We start from the raw sequence: 22,747 nt of genomic DNA on the forward strand, positions 1-22,747 counted from the left end.
AAAGGCGCTATGCAGTATAGTGAAGACAAATGGTACCAGGCCAATGCATGGGAAGCGACTGCACGTCGCAAAAGAACGTTGAGCTGAGGTGCAGTGAAGCTAACGATTTAATTCATTCCTTCTTTTACCTTTCAGTGAACTGGTGAAGTCCCTAGGGCATACGGATCAAGTGTATTATCCAAGAGGGTTCTGAGCCCAAGACTTTCGGATTTTGTGCGCTAACGTGATCCAAGATGTTAGGACCATTAAAGTATACGAGTGAAGGTGTCCCAAAGAACTGGGATGCGAAGGACTGGCAGCAGTACAAATCGGCGATGGAGATAGTCTTCAAGAAGAAGAAGCTCACGGATATCGTGAATGGAAATCTCACGAAGACAATGGTCTTCACGTCGGAGGCTGAGGAAGAGTTTGATGATCATCAGTTGACCATCATACACCTCGTCGGGATGTCGTTGCCAGCAGAAATCTTCCACCAGATTCGCGACAAATCCACCGGGACCGACATGTGGAAGGCACTCTGCGTAATCTATGAGAGCCGGGAGAACCGGACTACCATGGCTCATAGAGCTGAGAGCATTCGACACGAGCTTGATATGCTCAAGCTGTTCTCGGGCGGAGACGTCAACAAGCACCTGAGTAAGATGTTCAACTTGCGGACGGAGCTGCTGTCTCTCAACTATCAATTTGACGACACCGCGATGGTGGAGTTAATGCTGAACAGTCTACCGCACACGTACGAGTTTGAGAGCTTGAAGAGTGGTGTTCGGTACAATTGTGCTGACACATACATCGCTCCAGAGCGGACTCGAGAGCTTATTCGTGTCGCCAACTCTCGACAGAGAGTTTTTCAAGCCAGAAAAGCGGTAGTGGTGATAAGCAGACGGCCGATGGTAATGGGCAAAAACGTGAAAAACCTGAGAAGTCTAAAGACACAAAGAAGAAGGTGAAAAAGTGCTTTGTTTGCGACAGTACTGAACACCTAAAAAAAATATTTCGGAGGGTCCGCTGAAGGTGAAGAACCAAGACGGGGCCGCTGCTGGAAGCGAGCAGAAGAAGAAGGCACGTGCAAATGTGATTACTCGTGTGGACCACGGTGAGTCATTAGACTCAGATACAGAAAAAAGTATCAGAAGAAGTGATGGACGCTTTGGACGCTCTACTGATCGACGCCAGACTGCTGGCGCAGAACAGCGAAGAGAATGAAGCGGGTTCAAACGAGGAGAAAGAGGCAGGAGGTAGTGGAGCTGATGCTACTGTTACCTGGTGGTACGACGGCCTCGAACTTGACGAACAGGAAGTGGACACCAGTAGTGGGTGGTGGTACTTCGATACGGCCGCTAACGTGCACGTGACGGGAAATCCGTGGTATTACGTGACGTTTACGCCGGATTTGAATCAGTCTCAGCATGTACATGGAGTTACGCCTGCGTTGGCATCTCGAGTGGCTGGAGTAGGAGCTGTAGAGCTAATAACTGGAGTTGAAGGCGAGCGGAAGGCAGTGTACTTAAGTGATGTCTTTTACATTCCTGGTGCTACACATGGCCTGCTATCAGTTGGATTAGCTACGACACAAGGTTTTGATTTTGATTACTATGGACAATTGAGGTGCTTTCGCGTGAGAGATGAACACGACGATACTGTAATTGTAGCAACGCCGGAGGATGAAACTTGGAGGTTTCAAGCGAGTCATCCATCCATAAACGGATTTAACAGTTTACAGGATCGGCCGTTGTGCAATTTTATAGTTGCTGAAGGGGTGACGTCTTTGAAGCTTGGCACGAGCGATTGGGGCATGTGTGTCCACAATACTTGAAGACGATGGTCGACAAGAACCTCGTTCGTGACATGATGCTAAGGCAGAGAGAGCTAGGAACTTGTGACGCCTGTCATATCGGCAAGCAGAAGCAGCAAAGACACTGGAAGAAGCTGGATCGCAACACAAAGACTCCGAACCAAGTGATAAATGCTGACTTACTGATACCTAGTAAAACTAAAGGCACTAGGTTCGAGGCTGTTCTCATACTCATGGATGGGTACACTCGCTTTGTGAGAGCTCACATGTTGACTAGCAAGTCGAGCGAGGTAGTGAACCAGCACATGAAAGAATACGTGCTCTGGGCTGAAAGACAAGCTGGTCGTCAGCAGGATGGCCCTATTCGAGTGAAGTACAGAGTACACCAAGCCTTGACAGACAAAGGTGGTAAATTCGTTAATACAGCAATGGATAACTGGTACGGAGTGCACGGCATCGAGCATGTGAAGGTGGGTCCAAAGAGTTCACAGCTGAACCTTTGCGAGAGGACGCATCAATCTCTCGTGGAGATGACGAAGTCGATGATGCATGATGCTGGATTCCCTGTTAGTCTGTGGCCTGAGGCGCTGCGTAACGCAGTGTACATCAAGAACAGAGCCTACAATAAGGGAACTCAGAGCATTCCCTACGAGATGATGTTTGGGATTAAACCCGACCTTCATCACATCCGCAAGTTTGGTTCGCTTGCATATGTGCATGTACCAGTGACACCAGGTCGGAAGAAGCACCATGATAACGCACGACTGGGCTTTGTGCTCGGTTATGCTGAAGATACCGTGGGTTGTAAAGTCTACTTTCCTGATGATCGTACAGCTAAATTCGTATCGGATCTTCGCATTAGTGAAGACGTGATGTATCGAGATCGTCATGGAGTGGATTTGGAGGACGACGACTTGGAGTCGTTGCACTTTACGAAGCGCATGGAGCCGAGTACTGAAAACTCAACGCTTTACGAGTCTATGGATCTGAGTGAAGTCAGTCTGCAACTCGAACGCTGCTCCGATGATGAGCGAGGCCACGCTCGAAGCGACCAAAGACCTCGAGAGAGGCGATAATGATAATGACGATACTGCGGAACGAGTTGACGAGCGAGATGAGGTGATGACGGAGCTTAGGGAGGCGCAACAAGCGTCATTACCGTCAAGAGCGTCTGCAAGTTGGACAGGACTGGAAGAAATTGGGGACACAGTGACTGAACCTCCGTGTGTTCCGGATGTTGAAGGGGTGACGGCGGGTTTACCTAGCGTACTGACTGCAATGCAGAGTGAACAATGCCAAGACCAGAGTGATGATCTTGTACAGAATAGCGGTGTGAATTCTGACGACTCAGAATCAGCGAAACTTACGACAGTGTATGGATGCACGAAACCTGAAATGGCAGGTGATAATGAGTCTGCTGTCAGCGTGTGTGGTTCATTGGAGGTTAATGCTGATGGGAGTTCATATGAAGTGGGCATTGAAGGACTACACGCAAGTGAAAACCTTTCTGATTCGGTTGTGAATGAAACGAATCTTGTAGCCGATGAAGACAGAGATATGCTGGTTGACGTTGACGAGAAACTCAGTGAAGATGATGACAATGTCACCGTTGCCAGTACGTGCGAGAGGTTGGTATGCAAGCGCCAACGAGACGAAACTAGCTCGGAAATGGGTAGTGTGGAGAAATGTGCGGAACATGAAGGTCCGAAGCGAACTCGAACTGGTCTGCGTGAGTATCACGAACGTCGTCGGCCTAAGTATTTGGATGACTATGTAGTCAACGCGGTGCAGAATACGTCGCGTGTACTGGATGAGAACGGACGTCCTATACGAGCAAGTGATGTCCAGATTCCACGCAACCACCGCGAAGCTATGCGAAGCAAGTACCGTGACTATTGGCGTGAAGCCGAACTGGCAGAGATGTTAGCAATGAAACGACGTAGAGTTCTGGAGGAGATTGCGTTCGAGGATGTTCCGAAGGATGCTAAGCCTATCAAGACACGCTGGGTCTATAGTGTGAAGTCGGATTTTCAGGGTTTTGTGATTCGCTTCAAAGCTCGACTAGTTGCTCTTGGCAACTACCAGAGACCAGGAGTGGATTTCACTGATACGTTCTCGCCGGTGGCGCGAATGTCTTCTTTTAGGCTTTTAGTGGCATTAGCTGCGGCTCTGAACCTGAAGCTCTACGGAGGGGGTGTTGATACGGCATATCTCAATGCACTACTTGGAATCCTGCAGTACGTGAAGTCAATTGACGGATTTCCGTGTGAAGTGGATGGCCACATGTATGTGGTGATCAAAGCGTTGTATGGGTTGAGGCAGTCAGGGCGTGAGTGGAACACTGAGATTAACCAGTGGCTTCTTGCTCGTGGATATCTACGATCGTTAACCGAGCCCTGTCTGTATTATCGCATTGATGGAGAAGATGTTATACTTGTCCTTGTATATGTGGACGATATTGTGGTAGCGAGCAAGGATGAGGAAAGCAAGAATGTGTTGTTTGAAGCATTGGACCGAGAGTATGGACTCAAGGACCAAGGACTATTGACTTCATATCTTGTGGTTGAGGTTCATCAGACAGAGGAGCAGGTTACAAGCACTCAGACAAAGTATACACACGAAATTTTGGAGAAGTTTGGCTACGGTGAAGCTCATGCTGTGGGAAATCCCATGGAAGTGAAGGCCCGGTTTGTCTCGTTGGAGGAAGGCGAGACTAGCGACACTAGTTTCCCGTACCGTGAAGCTGTGGGTATGCTGATGTACTTGGCAACAAGTACACGTCCTGATCTGGCATTTGCACTGCGCCAGTTGAGTAGATTGGTGGCAAACCCATCAAGTAAGCACGTTGGTGCATTAAAACGTGCCCTACGCTATCTTGCGGGTACTGTGAACTATGGAATAACCTACGATCGACAAGAGATGAAGTCGAAGGCTATAGTACTCGAAGGACATTGTGACATTGACTGGGCAAATGACCCAGAAACTCGGAAAAGCACGACAGGATTCGTCTTCACATCGGCTGGTGGTGCCAATTTGTGGATATCGAGACGACAGTTCATTGTAGCCTTGTCCACTGCTGAAGCTGAGTATGTGGCTGCATGTGAGGCTGCTATGGAGGCGATTGCAGAGAGTAACATCTTACAGGAAATTCCCCCGTACCACACTGTGGAACTATGCATTGGTATTGACAACCAAGCTGCACACGTTCTAGCTACGAATCCTACCTACAGTCGCCGCACTCGACACATTGAGTTGCGTTGGCATTACGTGCGTGAACAAGTGGAACGTGGAGTGCTGAATCTACATAAGGTCAAAGGGGATGAGAATCCTGCTGATGCTTTTACGAAGGCGCTCGACAAGGTGCGTCTCAAGAATCTGGTTGCCAGTGTTGGTATCGGAGATGCAAAGTAGTCAAAGCTGATGCTTCGAAGGAGGCGTGTTGGAATCCAGATTCATATCTAGGACCAGAGTCAACGTGAAGTACGAGACGGATGGTCAAACTACGGGACCTGGCACAACTGAGTTGAGCACAAAGGCGCTATGCGGTATAGTGAAGACAAATGGTGCCAGGCCAATGCATGGGAAGCGACTGCAGGTCGCAAAAGAACGTTGAGCTGAGGTGTAGTGAAGCTAACGATTTAATTCATTCCTTCTTTTACCTTTCAGTGAACTGGTGAAGTTCCTAGGGCATACGGATCAAGTGCATTATCCAAGATCATGACCGTCTTCCGCCACCCCGTCGTTGCTGTCTCGCACGGACCCGGTCCGCTGTGGCTGCTATCCTCGGGATTCGCTGGCATGAGCAACAGCTGCCTACCGCCCGAACACTGACCACCACCTACGAAAAGCTATACCCAACGACGAGAACCTTCCCAAACGCATCCTGTTCGAAATTACACACTGGGAATCTGAAAGTAGCGGATTCGAGATCTCCAATGCTGCCAAGCCCGAGATGATCTACGACTACTACGTGTTTCCACGAGACCTACGATGTCGTGTATCCTGCTGAGGGTGGCCCTGCTTTCGCTCAGAAAGTGAAGGACCATGCGCGCTAACCGAGACCTCACGAACCCGCTCATGCCGTGGGCAGCGGCGTTCCAAGGCTGGCTCGACAACACACTCACTCCGGAGTCCAGGCTGAGCTATAGCGAACGTAAAGCTCACATGATAGACTGGCCTAACGCTCCTTCGACACCCGACCACTTCGTTCCATTTGTCACTGCTGCTGGTGCCGGCATGGAGGAGAACAAACCTGCGGCGGAGAAACTTTTTGGTGGATGGGAAATGGGTCATCTGTCGTTTGCCAGCTATGCCTGGGGGTATTGAACATTAAGCAGCCATCTCTAGACAAGTAGGATTCTAATTCATTTTACTATTGCCTCGCCGTTATCTAGTATCAGCTCAAAGGAGCACTGTGACGTTCAACCGCCATAGGTCAGACCACATGAACGTTGCAGGGAATACCAATCTAGCCGTGTCCTTCACTTTGTGGCCGTGCACCTCATACACGTAGATATTCGCGAAGCGGGCACGCAACAGTTTGATCATCACGATCGCCAACAGGTCCTTCGAGCTCACCAAATACTTTTCGTTTACGATCACGTATCCTGCGCAATAGACTCCGTCTGCCGACGCAAACTTCATGCCTTTGAAGAAAACGTAATTGTTGTAGTCAGAAACGAGACCGAAACGTGTCTGAAGCATGGCGCCAGTCGAGATCTCGAAGTTGGTGGCTGTTCCCCCCTGCGCAGCCCTCTCGTTTGCGGACGTGTCTGTGCTCACACTCGACCTCTGGTGAATCTTATCGGGTCTAAAGAAACGGTAAATCTTGCGTAGAATTGCGAATACCGTAGCACTAGACAGGAGAAATATCATCGGGCTGAAAGATGCCGAGAGGAATTTAGGACTTTTTTCAGGGAGCTGAAATGAAGACCACAGACGTAGCGGTGACATTTCGGCGAGCAAGGGCGTCACCTTAGCAATACCAATGTTGTACTGCGCTTCAGAATAGGTCGACATCACTCTTATCACCCCTGAAGAGAGGTGAATAATCTTCTGCCGATTCTGGTGCACCATCTCGAACAACAGGGTGGCAAATGTCGGGTCAATCCGCTCACGAACCACGGCGCTCATAAAGCCTACCAAGCAAAAGTAAATGGTAAACAGGTCGGCGTGCATCAGCTCCTTGTGAACCAACACAGGTGATGAGCCCGTGATCATTGCGGCTCTCGACATTGCAAACTCGTTGATGGACCAGAAAGAGTTCATAGCCCATGAGATCAGCACCAATACACCCCGCATAACGAGAGTTGCAGTCGAAAGCGACGCAAAAGGGTCTCCCAACCAGAGCTTGCCTGATCGTATCTTCTGGTAGGTTACTAGGAACAGAACGACCAGGGAGTAAATTACTTGCAAGCTGAAGAAGAAGTGAACACAATGCACCCAGGCCCAAGAATCGATAGTTACCGCCTCGCCTACCCATTCCCAGCGTGTTAGTGCATTCGTCGCATTTACTCCATCGAGAAGTGAATACATCGTACGGACATTGCGCTGGCTGTCACCATTATAGAATCCTCGCTTCCGAGCCGTGAGTATGTGCTTAACAGGCTCCGTTCCAGGCTCCCGAGGAATACTATGCAAGGAGAGGTAGCTTTCGTCTGTAATTCCCACCACTTCGTACATTTGAAAATCTGGAGACCGTTTGTAAGGATACGTCAGTGCTGCCATGTAGTATTGAGTCACATCCTGGTCTTGCATGTCATGTATGAGAGTGAGCATACCCAGCACCGCGGGTCCGTGTTTGTTATGATCGCGCTGCTCGTATTCTTGTACAGATAGCGACACTGTCACCAAGTACAAGTTGCTGATGTCATTACGTGATCGCACCAAATTGTAGACTCGTACTTCGGATGGATCCCCTGCCTCGAGTTGACTGAAAGAGCAATCCACCACCACGATCACAAGCTCCAAATCCGCGAGGGTGGTGACATTGTACTTAATCGAGGAAACCATGTCTTCGTATCCTTGTGAGAGGAAGTCGTAGCTGTATATTGCCGTGTCAAAATGAGGTAGTCCATTACAGCCGTCTGTGGAGGTGTTCGTGCTGGATTCGAGGTATAACACGTAGTCTCGTGGTGTCGTATCGTTTCCAAGTACATCGAGTACCAGGGAGCTGCTGCTGATTAATCCATCCCCGACGTAATCTTTGATGAGCGACGACGTGAACACTCGCAGAGTTTCTGTAGGATTTCGCGCACCACCGAGCACATGAAGTGCCCACCACGTAGCCGTCATCGAAGCATAGACATAAACGCATGCAGATACAGCTGCACCCAACCGACGTGCTAGATTGAAAATCTGCCACTTCCGGTCATGCTTCTTCTCCTTGAAATGCAGACCAATGAACTCGCCTTCATGAGTTTTTGCTGTCGAGTCCACTGAACTAACTCTAGGTCGCATGTGCTTCTTCTTGAACGCTTCAGGTATTCAGTGATTGGTAACTTGCTCTGTGAGCTCTTGGACCAACCAGTAAGCTCTCCGAGAGTAATAAATCTTCGTTTCTCCGCACACGACATCATTTCTTTACAGCTTGATAAGATTAGTCAATACGAAGTAGTACTACGTCGCAGTTCCTCAAAACTGAGAAGTTCTATTGTTGCTTTTTGCTGGAGGAATTAGATGTATTATTATAATAGTCGTGGCGAATGCAACCTCGACAGAATACATCCAGAAGCTACATGTATCAAATCACGACGTGTATGTGGTCTTGGCTATCGGATATTCACGACACCAATCTTATCTACCCCTGCAACAGGAGTGCTCCATACTTGACACACTAGTTAACTGTCGAGAGATACTCTTTTGGATTCGTACCGACAGAATCGAGAAGATATCGCTGATCACAGGAAAAAAAATGACTGGAAGGCAGACAGTGGCATAGCATTTACATGCTCAAATGTCATTTAGAACGGCACCGATGCCCATCTCAATTTTTTTCTTTGCGTTGAAGTCGCAAGCCGCAAGCTGAGCAATCTCAGTAGGTATGGTCCACGTTGCGAACACCTTGCACCTTCAATTGGCTGCAACGGGGGTCGACTGTGGCCAGATTGTCTTGCACACACAATATATTATGGCGGCCGTCGCACAAAGGTGCATACATACATGCACTGACATCTTCATTGTCGAGACCAGTACGAGGATCGGCAACATGGGTACAACCTTACGACCGGCGGAAATTTTGTGTAATACATAGAATATCGTTAAATTGTGGAGCTTATTCGTAAATCGTGCTTTGTCACACTAAAACTTCGCATGGACGACCAAGGTGGCGGCCGCGCAGCCTCCGCCGCGTCCAAGATATCAGCCACCAGTACGTCTGCCACTGTAGATTCTCGGCGCGCAGAGCTATCTCGCCTGTTCATTGTCTGTGGACGCGACCGTAAAGTGGACGAGTTGCGTGCGCTCTTCTCGACGTGTGGAGCTATTAAACACCTCCATTTGGCGCTGGATCGGAGTAAAAAGTCGCGGGTACGACGGCTGCTTCACTTGGCTTTAGTGTGTTGTCGTAACGCTCCTATTGCTGTTTTCTGACGTGCTTATACAGGGTTTCGCCTTCTTACAGTATGAAGACCCGGCCAATGCTGCCGCAGCAATCGACAAGTTGGATCACATGAAGCTGGAAGATGGACACATCCTCAAGGTGGGCGCATTGCTGTCTAATGCTATTACTGAAAAGATATGCTGATATTGCTGCTGGTTGCTATAGGTGACAGTCGCGAAGGAGCGACCAGTGGGTGGCAACGGCAAATTGAAGCGGGATCAGCACGCGCGACAGGATCTGGACGATCAAACTGAGGGAGGAGTTGGAGAAGATGACGGGGGCATCGATGCACGGCTTCCTGGGAAGAGACAGCGGTCGAGGCCGCCTGTTTCCGCTCTCCCACTTGGCCCGAGTCGAGTGACGCCAGCTTTGCTACCGGAGAACCGCTGCCTGGAGGGATTTGGACGAGATACTGTGATTGCTGGTCAACTGTCATTACCGACTGTGCCAGTGTGCAAGGACGAATCGATGCAGCCTGATGTGGACCTGAAACAAGTGGAGCAAGTGATGTTTGCAATGCTTCTTACAGTGGAGCAAACCGAAACGCAGAACAAAGCGAGCAGTGAACTATTTGCTGCTTACGGAGTGGTGTCTGATCGAGAGAGTAAACATAGACGTGGAGGCAATTTAAGTGTCGTTGTTCCGGGATCAAAAGACGAAGAAGAAAACACGACCGAGTCACTAGCATCCAGTATTCGGTCCGTGTCGCTGGCTTCCACGCCAATGACCACTCGAGGGTCTCCGTTTGCTACATTGCGCACACCAAGAGTGACACCAAGAGAAGATGTTGTCATGTCACCACCCCGCTCTAAACATCATCTACGCAGACGGCGACAGAGTCTGGATGGCAGCGATTCCAATGCAGAAGACGGATCTGACGGCCGCCGTAAACGCAGTAACACCACAAACTCACCTCCTCCAACGATCAAAGCCCAGATCCGAGCCAATACTCAACTCTTGTCCCCGCCGAGAAAACTGTCCGACCGAAGTGACATTAGCCTGTCACCAGACGACCTGAAAGCCGAGATAATATCGAAGAAACTTTGTAAGCGACAGTCGCCGGATAACGCAATAGAGGAGCCGTATCGACTAGCCAAGCAGCAGGCAACGCAGGAGAGACGAGATCTTGATGGTGGCATCGTAGATCGAGGGCCTGGACGACCTAGTATTGCTGATGTAGATACAAGCTACGGACACGATCGGGACGTAAAACTCGAGCTCAAATCGGAACCAGCTGAGCCGACACGGACTAAATTGTTTTTCACGTCCACGTATAAGGTGCGAGAGCTCGATTTTTGTGGGGTTTGTATTCCCTGTGAAGTGCCTCTGACATTTGTTCTTGTTGCCACAGTTCACAGAGCAGGAGCTTGAAGCGATGTTTGCGGTATATGGTAATTTTGAGTCAGCGGAGCTCGTCAAAAGTTTTGGACGCGTAAAAACCATGGCGTACATCCGTTATTCAAAGGTAACGTGAATGCTGTTAGGAACTGAGATACTGAGGACACGGGTCTGACGTGGAGTACGAGTGTGTAGCCTTATACTGCAGCATTCGTGGTCAAGTCTTTTCGAGAAGAAACGTATCAGGCTGATGAAGACCCAGAACGGCCGGAATTCATGACGGTATGTCAACTTCAAGTACTTCGAAGTACTATGTGCAAGTACGTCACGCTAGCTGCTAACTAAAACTTATTCCTTGTTTACTACCTACCAGCTATCGTTCGCACACGATACACGCGACGTGCATTTGCAGCACCAAGCCAAACCAGCACAGCTCCACGCGAACAGAGGTTTAGATTGCTCTTCCGATTTATTTTCCAGTCTCGCTCCAACGAACAAACCAGCGTCCACCACGTCCGCATCCATGTCCTCTGCTGGGAAAGAGCGTCTCTGGGTGTTGCTGCTGTACGATCGGTTCTTGGCGACACATATGCTATCCTCCGTTGTGTCGTCCTTTTCGGGGATGGAATTTATGGACATCAAGGTCGTTAAGAGTACTGGTGAGGCTCAAGGAGTGGCGTTCGTGAAGTTTGATAGCGAGGCGAACGCTGCACAGGCAGCACTTCAACTCCACCAAATGGAGCTGCCTCTCGGTTCAGGGAAGTTCTTACAGGCGATAGTGATTCTGGCACCAAGTCTGTTTACCACCACCCATGGTAGCAATTCACTCGGCACCAACGAGTCCATGCGACTCGATCACACAACAGACGAACGTGTTGTAACTGGATCATCCGAAGATGTCGATTTGCGCGCTGTCGAGGCCCGTTTCGCGCATTTGATGCGAAGCACTGAGTATCCTTACACCAGAGAGGGACAGTATTTCCACCACTACTCTTCCATGCCGTCACCTAGAGGAGCAGCACCGAGTGACCAAGTATCGCCGATGGCAGGAGACGTGTATCCGCCGCATTCCGGTGGCTTTCACGGGACACACCCAGGTATGGAATATTATCCGATGCAACTGGTGGCGTATCCTCCACCTCCACCTCCGCCTCCACAGCAACCTTTTCAACCCTATGCAAACTTCGGAGGATCGGGGAATTATCATCAACTACCGCAGCACCAAGGTTTTGGAGGAAATCCGTCTGGATGGATGGATGCCGGCCCGTATTACCAAGGCGGGGTGCCCCAGTATCCGTTTTCGTGCGCACCAGAGCAAGAAATGGCATTTCCTGTCGCTGAGAATGGCTTCAACGGGGTTAGAGTGAGTGATTCGCTTGCTGGACCTCCCAAGCCACGCTCCTCGCGCTCGTCGTCTGAGCAAATGGATGTGGAGGATGGCAACAGCAGCTGCAGTAGCCAGACGTCTTCTTGTATTCACGTATCAACCAACGAACCACTGGAGCTTGTTACGCTGGTTAGCGCTCTACAGGACTGTCCTGGGGTCGTGTCGTTTGCGAAGGATGACGCTGCTAGCTCTGACTTGTCTGGGTACATGGTGGAGTTCACTAACGAGATGCAGGCTCATGAGGCGCTGCTAACATTGGACGGATCATTGTGTGGAGGTCAGAAGCTTCGAGTGGTGAAGGCAACATCAAACAGGCATCGAGGGGGAACAGGGGGTGGCGGCAAAGCGCGCACAGGTTCCGGACGTCGAAAACGACAGCGTGTTGACCCTCGAAGCCGAAAATGACGTAGAGAGCCCAACGTGACCTTGAGGTTTTGGTTAAGTTGCTTAGTGTCGGAACTACATGTCCTAGTGCGTATTGTCAGATTGGGGTTACGAATTGATTCACGTAGTGTGTGAATTGGATGAATGCAGAACGGAATAACTCAGGTAAGTGCTGGGTTAGACCGTCCCGCTCCATTATTCAGCTTGCACTTAAATGAGAACGTTGTTTACAAGCGAAAACCATAGAACAAGGTGACGTTATATGCATTTATCGTGCGCGTTCGATAGCACTTACAAGAAATCGCGATTGGGAAACACCGCAGGAGCTACAAGCGTCCAAAGGAATAGTCCGGATGCTACCCATTGTGAGACCGCCTTGACCCACATCGTCACAATCTCGTCATCATTCGACGAAGATCTGGGCAACCAAAGGACTGTGAGCTACTACAAATGATGCAACGTGGACAAGGAACCTCACCCATCGAAGCTCCCCCAGTTTGTGAGGACCATCGCCATATATAGCGACGCCAGTACCATCAGCACGTGGAATTGGTATTCAGGTACCACCTCCACTTCAGGTTGACCTTCCTTATTTAAACGAACTGATGTCAATCCGATACTTGCTAGCTCCTCATCGCCTTCATCACTATTGTCTTCAAGCTGCTTCTGTGTAGAAGACGAACCGAAAAACACTGTACTGGTCGCTGAAGTTCGCCAACTCGTCCACGTGATCGTGAACGCTGCAACGAACGCGTTCATGATCACACTCGATTGCTCGTGCAGCTTCTCTTCGGTTGATATTTGCAATGGTGCACACGACGCGCTTGGGTTTGCTCGAACTGTCTGGTAACACAAGAACACGAGGTACAGGGAGACCGCAGTCGATGGAAGGAGCCCCACATTTACCCATGCCACAACTATACGTACCATCAAATGGATATGTTAGAGAGACAGTAAGGAATTCCTTTAGTAACGATGCGTACCGCTCAGCGCTGTGAGAATGATCACCGACAACAGCGTGATCGTGATGAACATGGCATTCAGTTCACACTCTGCGTAGCGCATGTACATCAAGGCGAGTCCTACGATTGACAGAGCCATGCAGATGAAAACCAGAGCAAGATACGCTCCCTCCCTGTGGCAAAAAGGCGTTAGTGTTTCACTTTTTACATCTTTCTCCATGCAGCGGTCTCACCACATGGTCTTCCTTCCGTCCCCTTGTGTCGAGTCAAAACTGCTGCCCAGCAGTGCATGTCGAGCGTCATCGTCGCGATCTGCCTCGTCCATCTTTTCCAATATATAGTCCCGAAGGCTGTCTGCAATGCAACTAGCAGTCAGTATCTATTGGGCAACTAGCACATCGTCACGTCCTACAAGTCGAGTCCAAGATGATGATGATCTGCAGGGTGATAAAGAGCGCCGACGACACCCGCGCAATGTCCACGTAGCCATCAAAGAAATCTGCAAAACAAACAGCAAACTCGTTAATTCCGTTCACTTTGTTCGTATTGAGTCCACGACCTACCATTGGGGATGAAGAGTGAGGCCAGGAGAATGCCAAGATAAAAGGGTAGCTGGAATAGCAGCATGCAGCATACGCTCTCGCAGCCCTTGGCCACCGCACAGCTCAGCAACGCGGTGAGTGAGAAGAAGCAGCCCAGACTGAAACTGATGCGGTAGACGAGCTGGTTGCCAACGCAATTGCTCGGGAACGGCGAGTCATCGCACTCGTCAAAGACCCCGAATCTCGATAGAATATCTAATAAAGTGACAATTTCAACCGGTAAATGCAATTTTCAGCCTCATACAGAGAGTGACAAGCGAGGAGAGAGTGACGGCATTACTCTGACCAAAGGTGCGCAGCAGACCAGCGCACGCAGCGCTCACGAAGAAGAGCGCGACGTAGCCAATTCGTGCCATCACGTCGAAGAGTTCCGAAAAAAAAAAAATGAGTATCATGTAGCCATTTCGTTTAGGTACGATCCTCCCACTTCAACTACAGGAACTATCATTGGTAGAGCTGCATCTGCGTGGGCGGCACAATGAGGTCCTCGTTAATCGGAGCGGCCAGGTACTGTTTGAGGAGGCTCTTGAGCTCTGCATTCTGCGCCTTCATGGCAGTCACATCGTTGATGAGCTCTTTACGTCGCAGAAGTGCTGTGTTGTAGTGGGTCAGACCCTTCTCAAGTGTAGCCATAATGCGGATCTTTTGTGCCGGGAAGACCTTGACAATGTTCTGCCAGTATTCCTTCTCCGCCTTTCGCGCTTTAGCCTTCAGCGCTGCTGAGCTGGTTTTCTTGCTGTTCTTGTTTAACGTTTCAGGCTCACTATTCGTTGATCGTTGCAGGATTCGAGTCACCGGAGCAGCTCGCTTCTGCTCATTCATCTCCTGTTTATGACAGACACCTAAGTAAGTTCTCCTACAGGGATTAAATTAAGGAAACGTGGACACGAACCTCAACAAACTGCTTAATAACTCGGATGACGTCCTCTGGCCCAACCACGAGACCCCACGACGCCATCAAACCATCTTGACCCGGGGAATTGTTGTCCTTACTGTTGTCTGGTACTTCTTGCCGCGGATCCTCGAAGAAATACCCCATCAGCTTCTCCATGTCATCTTCGTTGTCCACTCCAAGCGCTCGCATGATCATGTCCGCTTTCACCAGTTCAGCCTCGTCATTAGGAAGATTATCGAGAGCTTGTTGAACACTGCCGTTAACCAAGAACCCAGCCTCAGAGGCCAGCATTTTCAGCATGTATTTCAACTTGGCACCAGATATTTTCTTGACTGGAGGAGTGTACGCTTCAACCGACTCGTCATCATAGTCGTCTAGATCAGCATTTCCTCCATTATCGTCTCTCTTGTTGCCGCTTTTGTCGGTCTCAGTGGCATCGGGTGACGACTCGTCTCCGTTTTCGAGCTGCTTTTGAAGTGCTGCGGCATCGCCTGCTTTGGCTGAATGACTCCAGTTTCGGATCGATTGCACAGGTGGCCGCCACATGAGTCCGAGTTGCTGCTCGTGGATAATGCGGTCAGCATCTAACAGCTTCTCGATTGTATGTATCGCCTCCTCTTCGTGCATCTGCCAGACTTCGTCAAACTTGCTGCTATCGCTGGCCTCGAAGTGTGCGTATTTCATCTGTAAATCGCGGTACTGCTTCGTCAGACGTCGATATTCTTCTGTCAGCTCCTCGTTTTGATGTCGGTCACGCGCATCCGTCTGGTTGTACTTGGCTATGAGTGTTGTCAACGCGTCTTTCAACCGCGCCAACTTGCGCTTCTGCTGGCTCAACGTTGCTGAGTTCTCCATATCCCGCTCCGTGAGAACTCGGTAATTGTACTCCAGCTTCTCTGTGTTGAGTTGGTACGTTGCACGCATCTCTTCAAGCTGCTGCTCGAGCGTCTGGATGTTGGTCTCCAGCTTGATTTTGAGCTCGTTGTAGTCCTCCGCATCTCGCACTCGCAAATCTTCGATCTCCTGTAAGTACTGCTCGTCTCGTGTTTGCTTGGCCTCCATATAGACCATCTCCATCTCTCGTCGACGCTCGAATAGCGAGTCAATCTCAAGCTTGTTGTTTGCGATGAGTTCATCGCGCTCTTTCATAAAAGCATCTTCCATCTGCTCGAGCTCGAGTTCGTACTCGTCCTGCATCTCTCGATACTGTTGACTCATGCGGTCGACCAGTTTTTCGACTTCTTCTGCCTGGATCTTAAGTGCCGTCACGTACTCTTCATCCTTGGCCTTCAACTGGTTCTGGAACTCACGGATGACTGCATCTTTCGATGCCAAGATCTCTGCACACGCGCGATTCTGCAGCTCCAGCTCATTATGAAGCTCCTGTGGCATGCTGAACTCGAACAGATCTGCCCATCGCATCTCAACCGCAGCGTTCTTGGCGCCGCTGTCGATAGCTTCTTGCTGAAGCTTCTCGACGCGCTTATGACGTCGCTCTTCTTCCTCGACGCGACGTCGATTCTCGGCGTCATCTGCTTCCACGCGGACGCTCGTGACATGGCGGATACCTGCCAATTTGCGACGGTCGAGCTGGTTCAGACTGTCTGCCACCTGCTGTTGACCACGACTCATGCGCTGCGACTCGCCCACCTGAAGCTGCTTCTTGCGCGAGGCGTCATCTTTGGAAGCGTTGCGTGCTTCAATGCGCTGTCGACGCACATTCACACGAGCCTCTCGGTCACTCGCCTCTGCCGACGGGTCTGCGTGCGCCTTGGAAGAGGACGCAGCCGTCGACTCTATCGTCATTGTGCTCAAGAGCTCCAAACTGAGAGTGGCTTGTAGCCGTTATGAAAACGGCCCTTCAACATCATGTGGTTTACCTAATATATGTACCACACTAGAACGAGCAATAATTGGTATATTCTTTCCATCACATTTTCATACAAACTTTGCCCGCGCTGATGGAGCAACCTGCACCGACCAAGAATGGGCAGCACATGCTGTCGCACTTGCTGGCCATCGCGTATCATGTGCTGGAGGAGACTAAGTACATGAACCTGAGGCCTCCGCTTCGTCCTAGCTCCAAGCTGTTCGCACTCGACGCGCCTGCTCCGGGCTCACCCCCACGCTCCCCCACTGAGGCCGATACACCGCAAGATGAGACGCATCCGGACGTCAATGGGCTGGCCGCGGGCTTCGCAGGTGCCGCGCACACGCAAACAGGCAATCAGGGTCACCCCATAGTGCTCCCGTACTCGCCCGAGGAGATCCAGGACACGTACACAAAAATTGCGGCGCTCAAAGCTCAGTACATCAAGATCAGCGCCGAGTTGCTGGAAGCTGTCAAGGAGGTGGAGGCCAAGAAGACGCCGCCGCAGGACGATAAGGTGACAGAAACAGCATAACGCTTGGCGGTTTTCAGACTGACAATTGGTGATGTTGCTGCAGGACACGATGGCGAAGCTGGTGGCGAGGAGAAATCAGCTGCGCAAGGTGAGGCGATCGCAGTAATTTACTTGAGGTGGTGCCGTGCAACTGGTAATATATTGTATGTTGCAGGAGGTGTACGAGAGGAATCTGGTGATGAAAGGGCTTATCGACTGGCTGCGTAATCTGCAGCACTCGATCCGGCTCATGAAGGGAGGCACCGCGAACCCGCCCAATATCGTCATGGAGAGCGTCTAGATTGATCAGACTATAGTGACAGTCTTTTTTCTTCAATTTAATCAAAACGCTATTTATCAGCGTTATTTGTCAGCCATATACTGCAGGGTGTCGTCTGCCAGTGATTTCGAGGAAGGTGAGTTCTCGCTGAAGCGATTGTTGCGAATCACTGAGCTCTTTGGCGTAGGCTACCAGCTGTGTGACAGCGTGCTGCAGGATACCGTTATCCTTTTCAAGTACTTCAGCGCGCGCTTGGGTCTCAGCCGCCGAAGTCTGGCACGAATCCAGACAAGTCTCCAACTCTTTGCATTGCCGAACCAAACTGTATAACAAACACAAAGATCAAGCATCAGGCACGTTGAGCGGTTCTAAACTAGACAACCATGCAGGTAAATGTCACCGTACTCTGTGCGTTGACAACGTTCGACCACCAGATCGCGTTTGAGGTTCCAGTTGGTAGAGATCGCCTGCTTCTTGCGCTTCTCACTACTACGGAAAGCGCTCACAATGGAATAAAACTGCACAAAGGTTAACCCCACAAATTTGTCACTGTGAACAGGACTGCGAAGAGTATCACACCTGTTGTCGGGCAATAACTACGCTCGCTTGGAGCTCTCGGTTGCGCTTTCCATACTCCCGCAACGCCCGTCCCAGTGAAACCTCACTGAAGTCACCGTTAGCTGTCGATTCAAAACCTCAAGTAGTTATCGTCACTGACCGATTCCGGCTGGTCACCATTTGCTTGGTGACGCCCTCCAGCTCGTAGCAGAACCGCGTCAACGTGTCCTGAAGAAGTGCGAGCCGCTTCTTGGTTGGAATGAGCACTGAAACAAGCTCACGTTCCGACAGCTCCAATGCTTGCGTGTGTCGTGTTAAGACTCGATATTCATCGAGAAGCTCGCAGTACTTTTCACCGCGTTGATGCAACAATTGATCTCTTTTCGTGACTTTAAGCTTGGACTGGAGCAAGTCTTCGACGAGCATCTGAGACGTCTCGAACTGTTGTTGGACTTGTTGATGAAGCTTTTGGCATCTCGCTTGTTCATGCTCCAGGTCTTGTTGCAGCATGATATTACTTTTCAATAAATGTGCCGCATGCCTCTGATTCTCAGCGTGTTCTGCCGTAAATGCTCGTTCTGCCGCAAATTGCCGTTCCTTGAACTGCTGGATCTGTTGGTTTTGCTGATCGATCAGTCTAGTCTGTTGGTTAAGTTGTATACTTTGCTGCTGAGCAGTGGCCTCAAGATCATTTACGCGCTGTTGCAGCATTTGAGTTCTTAAGTTATTCCACTCAGAGTCGCTCTTTCGCTCTTGTTGGATAAGACTGTCCTGTAAAGCGGTCTTTTCGCTCTGTGCATCTGCCGCTAGATGACGCGTTTGATCAAGTTCTTGTTGCAGTTTCTCTCGTACGATGTCAGCAGCTTTCGCAGCCTTGCTATGTATGCGAATGTCTTCACGCAGTGCTGCTTCACCTTCTCGTAATTTAATAAGCTCAGCACTTAGTAAGTCGCTCTTCATGAGAGCTTGTGCCGCCTTCTCAACCGCTTCGTTAACGGCGACTTGAGACGCAGCGTGTTCACGTGCATGCTGTGCACAGAACGTGTCCATTTCTGATCTCAGCGTCGCCATAGCGTCTCTAAGCCGTGCAGCCTCCTTCTGGTCCTCACTACACTGAGCTCGAGCCTTCCGTAGTTTAGCGTCTTTCTTGGCCAACGCCGCTCGCATACGCTCCATCTTCTCGCAGATCTTGGCGTATCGCTCGCTGTCCATAGGCAGCTCTGAGCCGTTGTCTCGCATGGACAAGACCGAAAAAGCCAATGATGCTACGCTACTCGCGAGGCTGGCGTCACTACCGCAACGTTCTAATGAAGAACAAGCGCCATCGCGGCTTGTTACGGCAGCCAGTTCTTGTCGCAGTAGCTCGATCTCCTGCTGTTGCCGTTCTATGACACCAAGCCATTCAGCATTCTCGGCGTCCACCATGGCGGATTAACGCCGCTTCAAGGTGGAAATGTAGCCATGTACTCTGAATATGCCGTAAAATAGGGTATACTGTCGTTTTCTTTTTACGGTGTTTACGGTTTGTTTACGGGGTGGGCATCACTAGCTAACCAAGTGATCAATCGTTGCTCGTGCAGCGAAAGCGTCGATACTGCAAGGTCCGCCATCGTCCGCGTTAATTGATTTCTTTTGTCGACCGGTGCTGGAGTGGAAACATCACTAGAAGTGTCTTGAAGGAACTTGAGGCGAGATTCCAATGCTGTAACCAGCTCTTGTGGGTCCTTCACCGATCGAAGAGCTTCTGACACTGAGGACTGCTGATTAAGTTGCTGGAAAATATCCGCAAAGTTGTCCATGTGAGGGCCGGTGAAAACGTGGCAACTATTGGAAAATCGCAAATGAATCAATGAATCAGTCTACCATGATGAAACATTCTACTGGGTTTTGCACATACCCTGCTCGCAATGGTTCGATTGGGTTGTGCCCGCCGCGCTTGACGAAGGAGCCTGAAGATTAATTTTCGTCAGGAAAGGGAGATCGCCCAGTATCGAGTCAACGTGCAGGCCTCACTCACCTCCAATGACTGCAGTTGAAATGGTGTCATAAAACAAGTTTGTTTCACCCTGGACAAGCATCAGTCAAACATAAGATACTCACATTTCATACTCGTACGACGTACTAACGAGGACAAGGGCACACGTTACCATCGTGTCAACTATGAAAACGTCTATAGCGTTAGTCGGCAAGCCATCACGAGAGCGCAAACCAACTGAAAGCTCGGGAAACTGTCAAAACCAACACATCAGAACGTTGTGAACAAGGAATTTGGAGCAAGAAAACTAACACGTAATCACCTGTCGATGGATTTGTTTCACAATATTCGACGTCCGAATTGGATGACGCGGAATGATCACCGTGAGTAATTGCCGATCATATCGGAGACACTTTAGCAGGTCGTCATGGACTTGCGCCATCATCACTTCCTCGCCGTCGTGCGTACTAGCTGCAACCCACGCGGGTCGGGACCCAATCGCGCATCGTAATGCAGATATCTCATTCTCGCTGCCAATCAAACGTGGAGATGCTAAAGTAGATGGTATCAGACAAGATTCACCTCCCTAAACTCTCAAGAACTCGTACCGAACTTGAGATTTAGTGCGGCGTGGGCATTCCGTGCGCCAAGGTGTTCAAAACGTCTTCGATTCTGCAGATTAAGAGCATGGTGAAGTCAGAATATGAAAGGGAATCAAACTGCTAGTGACCCGGACGAATGCTTACCTGCTCGTCTTGGCAAAGTACCAATGAGAATAAACCCACGATGCTCTTCGAAAACGCATGCAGCCCCGGCAGTCGCCACAAACGGAATGATATAGCAGACACCCGACCGTTTAGAAGACCAATGCGAATGCCTCTTCGCGCAGCTTCCGTGATCAACGTCGGCCAAATCTCGGACTCAATCCAGATTCCGACACTTCATTACCCAAGTGAAGTCGCGTTAACAACATGAAATATGCCTCGTGAATATAAAATAACATATTGAACGTACTCTGGTTGCCAGGCATCATAAAATCGCCCAACGTACTGCTGGTGATCGAGAGGAGCCAAGACGCAAACGGCGTCATCATTCTGTCATCAGTTTAAACGTCAAAGTTGATGTCCTGGGTGAACAATCATCACACTGAACTCACGTCTTTCAACCGTTCCGCGATAACTTGGCGTGCTGCAGTTGTAGTCGTTGACAAAACCACCCGCACCTTCCTTTTCTCCCCACCCATCGACTGTGCCAATGTTTCGTCCAGTTTGTGGCTCAATGCCAAGTCCACGAGCGGCAACACTGACAGACACTCCCCCACCGAGGCGCCATGGATCCACACAGTGAAGCCTGCGTTGCCACTGCCGTTGCACCAATGGGCTGCGATAGAGAGGCAATATAGTGAGAATTAGTGTTGCTTTAATAAATCCACTGGACAGAAAAGCTGTCCTTTAACCTGGTGGCTCACTGCGACCGAAGCGCTCGGCGGTGATGGTGCTTGGTACAAGCCGTCGCAAGTCCTTCCGACGCACATACCAAGACATCATAGGCATAAACGCCTTCCACAGGCCACGATACACAGCGAGAAGCGGTACCATCATCACTGCGTAGCTCAATCGCTTAGTTGATGAAGACGATACAGACTGTGTCATACAGTATCCGACAATTGAATTCATACGCAATTGTCGGATACCGTTTTACTGTTTAAGAGGTAAGAAATCTATGCTCTGATTCCATCCGTTGAAGAGCATGTTTGCTATTTAAATGTAGGGAAACTCAGATCCGGTCTGATTCGGCTGATTCCTAATGTTCTGTATAGAATCAACCGAATCAGACCGGATCTGAGTTTCCCTACATTTAAATACCACCTGATTCAAAAAAGCTGCTTCTTACTTGTATTTCAGATATAAGAGCACTATCACAATAGTAATAGTAGTAGTAATCTCAACGTAAATGGTAGTAAGCGCTACTTTTGATAATAATACTGATATGATAGAGGGCACAGTTGGCGATTCTGCGTTATGGGAAACAGGTTATGGGAACACGTCAGCCAATGTGAGACGAAAATGTCGTTGCCTTGACGAGATCGTCTTTGATTGGCTCTTTACTCACATCCCCTTCGACACACAACTACCTACCGACAATCTATTCGAGCGGTGTGCGCGTGAGATCGGGTGCAAGATTGCCCGTGGTCAAAAAGAAAGGGGCCGCCCGCTGAACTCTGCCTACCACTCGCAGGCGAGACTTCGGCGAACTGGCGGTGCGATTCCAGCGACATGCTCATGCCGACGGCTGCGTAGGATCTGCTGCCGATTTAGCCGCGTACTCGTGCGTGAATTTGGCCCGAATACTCGGATTTTCAAACGAATCAACACCACGCCAAATGTATCTGCACGACATATGCAGCGGGGCTGCCGTAGCTAAGCGCCAGGGGAAGACGTACAACTCAAAGAGTCCCTAAAACTAAGTTCCATGATCCATCGAAATTCACAACTAACAGCTCTTCGCCTTGTTCAACCGTAGGTATCACCGCTGAAATCACCTGGCGTGATTGCTTCCTCGGTGCGATAGACGACAAGATCGAGTCGAC

The 22,747-nt window shown here is 49.9% G+C and overlaps 8 protein-coding genes across 29 annotated transcripts; 3 read left to right on the forward strand and 5 right to left on the reverse strand.

Annotated features, from left to right (window-relative positions):
• The first annotated feature begins 5,583 nt into the window (after window positions 1-5,583).
• On the forward strand, window positions 5,584-6,234 carry PPTG_19758 (hypothetical protein). Its single transcript, XM_008918306.1, has one exon. It carries the CDS (start codon window positions 5,837-5,839, stop codon window positions 6,116-6,118), a length of 282 nt encoding a protein of 93 aa, XP_008916554.1. The 5' UTR covers window positions 5,584-5,836; the 3' UTR covers window positions 6,119-6,234.
• On the reverse strand, window positions 6,110-8,251 carry PPTG_19759 (hypothetical protein; the record flags this gene model as incomplete). The annotated part of the gene is made up of 1 exon (XM_008918307.1): window positions 6,110-8,251. One exon carries the CDS (start codon window positions 8,249-8,251, stop codon window positions 6,194-6,196), a length of 2,058 nt encoding a protein of 685 aa, XP_008916555.1. The 3' UTR covers window positions 6,110-6,193.
• An 829-nt stretch (window positions 8,252-9,080) lies between these two features.
• On the forward strand, window positions 9,081-12,758 carry PPTG_19760. Of its 2 annotated transcripts, XM_008918308.1 has the most exons (6): window positions 9,081-9,319; window positions 9,396-9,491; window positions 9,558-10,670; window positions 10,744-10,857; window positions 10,926-11,012; window positions 11,104-12,758. In XM_008918308.1, the coding sequence occupies exons 1-6, from the start codon at window positions 9,104-9,106 to the stop codon at window positions 12,520-12,522; spliced, it is 3,045 nt and encodes a 1,014-aa protein (XP_008916556.1). In that variant the 5' UTR covers window positions 9,081-9,103; the 3' UTR covers window positions 12,523-12,758. The 2 variants fall into 2 exon arrangements, with proteins under 2 accessions (XP_008916556.1, XP_008916557.1); XM_008918309.1 differs by having other exon boundaries at window positions 9,081-9,491.
• PPTG_19761 (hypothetical protein) lies at window positions 12,673-14,435 on the reverse strand. Of its 6 annotated transcripts, none has more exons than XM_008918311.1 (7): window positions 14,352-14,435; window positions 14,027-14,260; window positions 13,876-13,962; window positions 13,697-13,817; window positions 13,485-13,636; window positions 12,980-13,418; window positions 12,673-12,919 (listed from the first exon to the last, which is right to left on the reverse strand). In XM_008918311.1, exons 1-7 carry the CDS (start codon window positions 14,419-14,421, stop codon window positions 12,793-12,795), a joined length of 1,230 nt encoding a protein of 409 aa, XP_008916559.1. In that variant the 5' UTR covers window positions 14,422-14,435; the 3' UTR covers window positions 12,673-12,792. The 6 variants fall into 6 exon arrangements, with proteins under 6 accessions (XP_008916559.1, XP_008916558.1, XP_008916562.1 ...); XM_008918310.1 differs by having other exon boundaries at window positions 14,346-14,435; XM_008918314.1 differs by having other exon boundaries at window positions 12,673-13,418.
• Window positions 14,436-14,449: 14 nt separating this feature from the next.
• PPTG_19762 (hypothetical protein) lies at window positions 14,450-16,805 on the reverse strand. Its single transcript, XM_008918316.1, has 2 exons — window positions 14,958-16,805; window positions 14,450-14,890 (listed from the first exon to the last, which is right to left on the reverse strand). Exons 1-2 carry the CDS (start codon window positions 16,764-16,766, stop codon window positions 14,510-14,512), a joined length of 2,190 nt encoding a protein of 729 aa, XP_008916564.1. The 5' UTR covers window positions 16,767-16,805; the 3' UTR covers window positions 14,450-14,509.
• On the forward strand, window positions 16,778-17,826 carry PPTG_19763 (hypothetical protein). 3 transcript variants are annotated; one of them, XM_008918317.1, is made up of 3 exons: window positions 16,778-17,347; window positions 17,409-17,453; window positions 17,520-17,826. In XM_008918317.1, exons 1-3 carry the CDS (start codon window positions 16,922-16,924, stop codon window positions 17,643-17,645), a joined length of 597 nt encoding a protein of 198 aa, XP_008916565.1. In that variant the 5' UTR covers window positions 16,778-16,921; the 3' UTR covers window positions 17,646-17,826. The 3 variants fall into 3 exon arrangements, with proteins under 3 accessions (XP_008916565.1, XP_008916567.1, XP_008916566.1); XM_008918319.1 differs by having other exon boundaries at window positions 16,778-17,453; XM_008918318.1 differs by having other exon boundaries at window positions 17,409-17,826.
• On the reverse strand, window positions 17,515-19,627 carry PPTG_19764 (hypothetical protein). Of its 7 annotated transcripts, XM_008918320.1 has the most exons (4): window positions 18,343-19,627; window positions 18,204-18,288; window positions 18,030-18,142; window positions 17,515-17,946 (listed from the first exon to the last, which is right to left on the reverse strand). In XM_008918320.1, exons 1-4 carry the CDS (start codon window positions 19,605-19,607, stop codon window positions 17,715-17,717), a joined length of 1,695 nt encoding a protein of 564 aa, XP_008916568.1. In that variant the 5' UTR covers window positions 19,608-19,627; the 3' UTR covers window positions 17,515-17,714. The 7 variants fall into 7 exon arrangements, with proteins under 7 accessions (XP_008916568.1, XP_008916569.1, XP_008916572.1 ...); XM_008918321.1 differs by having other exon boundaries at window positions 17,515-18,142; XM_008918324.1 differs by having other exon boundaries at window positions 18,030-18,288.
• A 28-nt stretch (window positions 19,628-19,655) lies between these two features.
• On the reverse strand, window positions 19,656-21,846 carry PPTG_19765 (hypothetical protein). Of its 8 annotated transcripts, none has more exons than XM_008918327.1 (10): window positions 21,614-21,846; window positions 21,314-21,537; window positions 21,172-21,251; window positions 20,904-21,096; window positions 20,766-20,829; window positions 20,480-20,709; window positions 20,330-20,410; window positions 20,200-20,248; window positions 20,080-20,131; window positions 19,656-20,006 (listed from the first exon to the last, which is right to left on the reverse strand). In XM_008918327.1, the coding sequence occupies exons 1-10, from the start codon at window positions 21,831-21,833 to the stop codon at window positions 19,700-19,702; spliced, it is 1,500 nt and encodes a 499-aa protein (XP_008916575.1). In that variant the 5' UTR covers window positions 21,834-21,846; the 3' UTR covers window positions 19,656-19,699. The 8 variants fall into 8 exon arrangements, with proteins under 8 accessions (XP_008916575.1, XP_008916576.1, XP_008916579.1 ...); XM_008918328.1 differs by having other exon boundaries at window positions 20,200-20,208; window positions 20,283-20,410; XM_008918331.1 differs by having other exon boundaries at window positions 20,080-20,248.
• Window positions 21,847-22,747: the final 901 nt, after the last annotated feature.

This window comes from Phytophthora parasitica (genome assembly GCF_000247585.1).
Source record: "Phytophthora parasitica INRA-310 unplaced genomic scaffold supercont2.182, whole genome shotgun sequence".
Classification (NCBI taxonomy): Eukaryota; Oomycota; class Peronosporomycetes; order Peronosporales; family Peronosporaceae; genus Phytophthora; species Phytophthora nicotianae.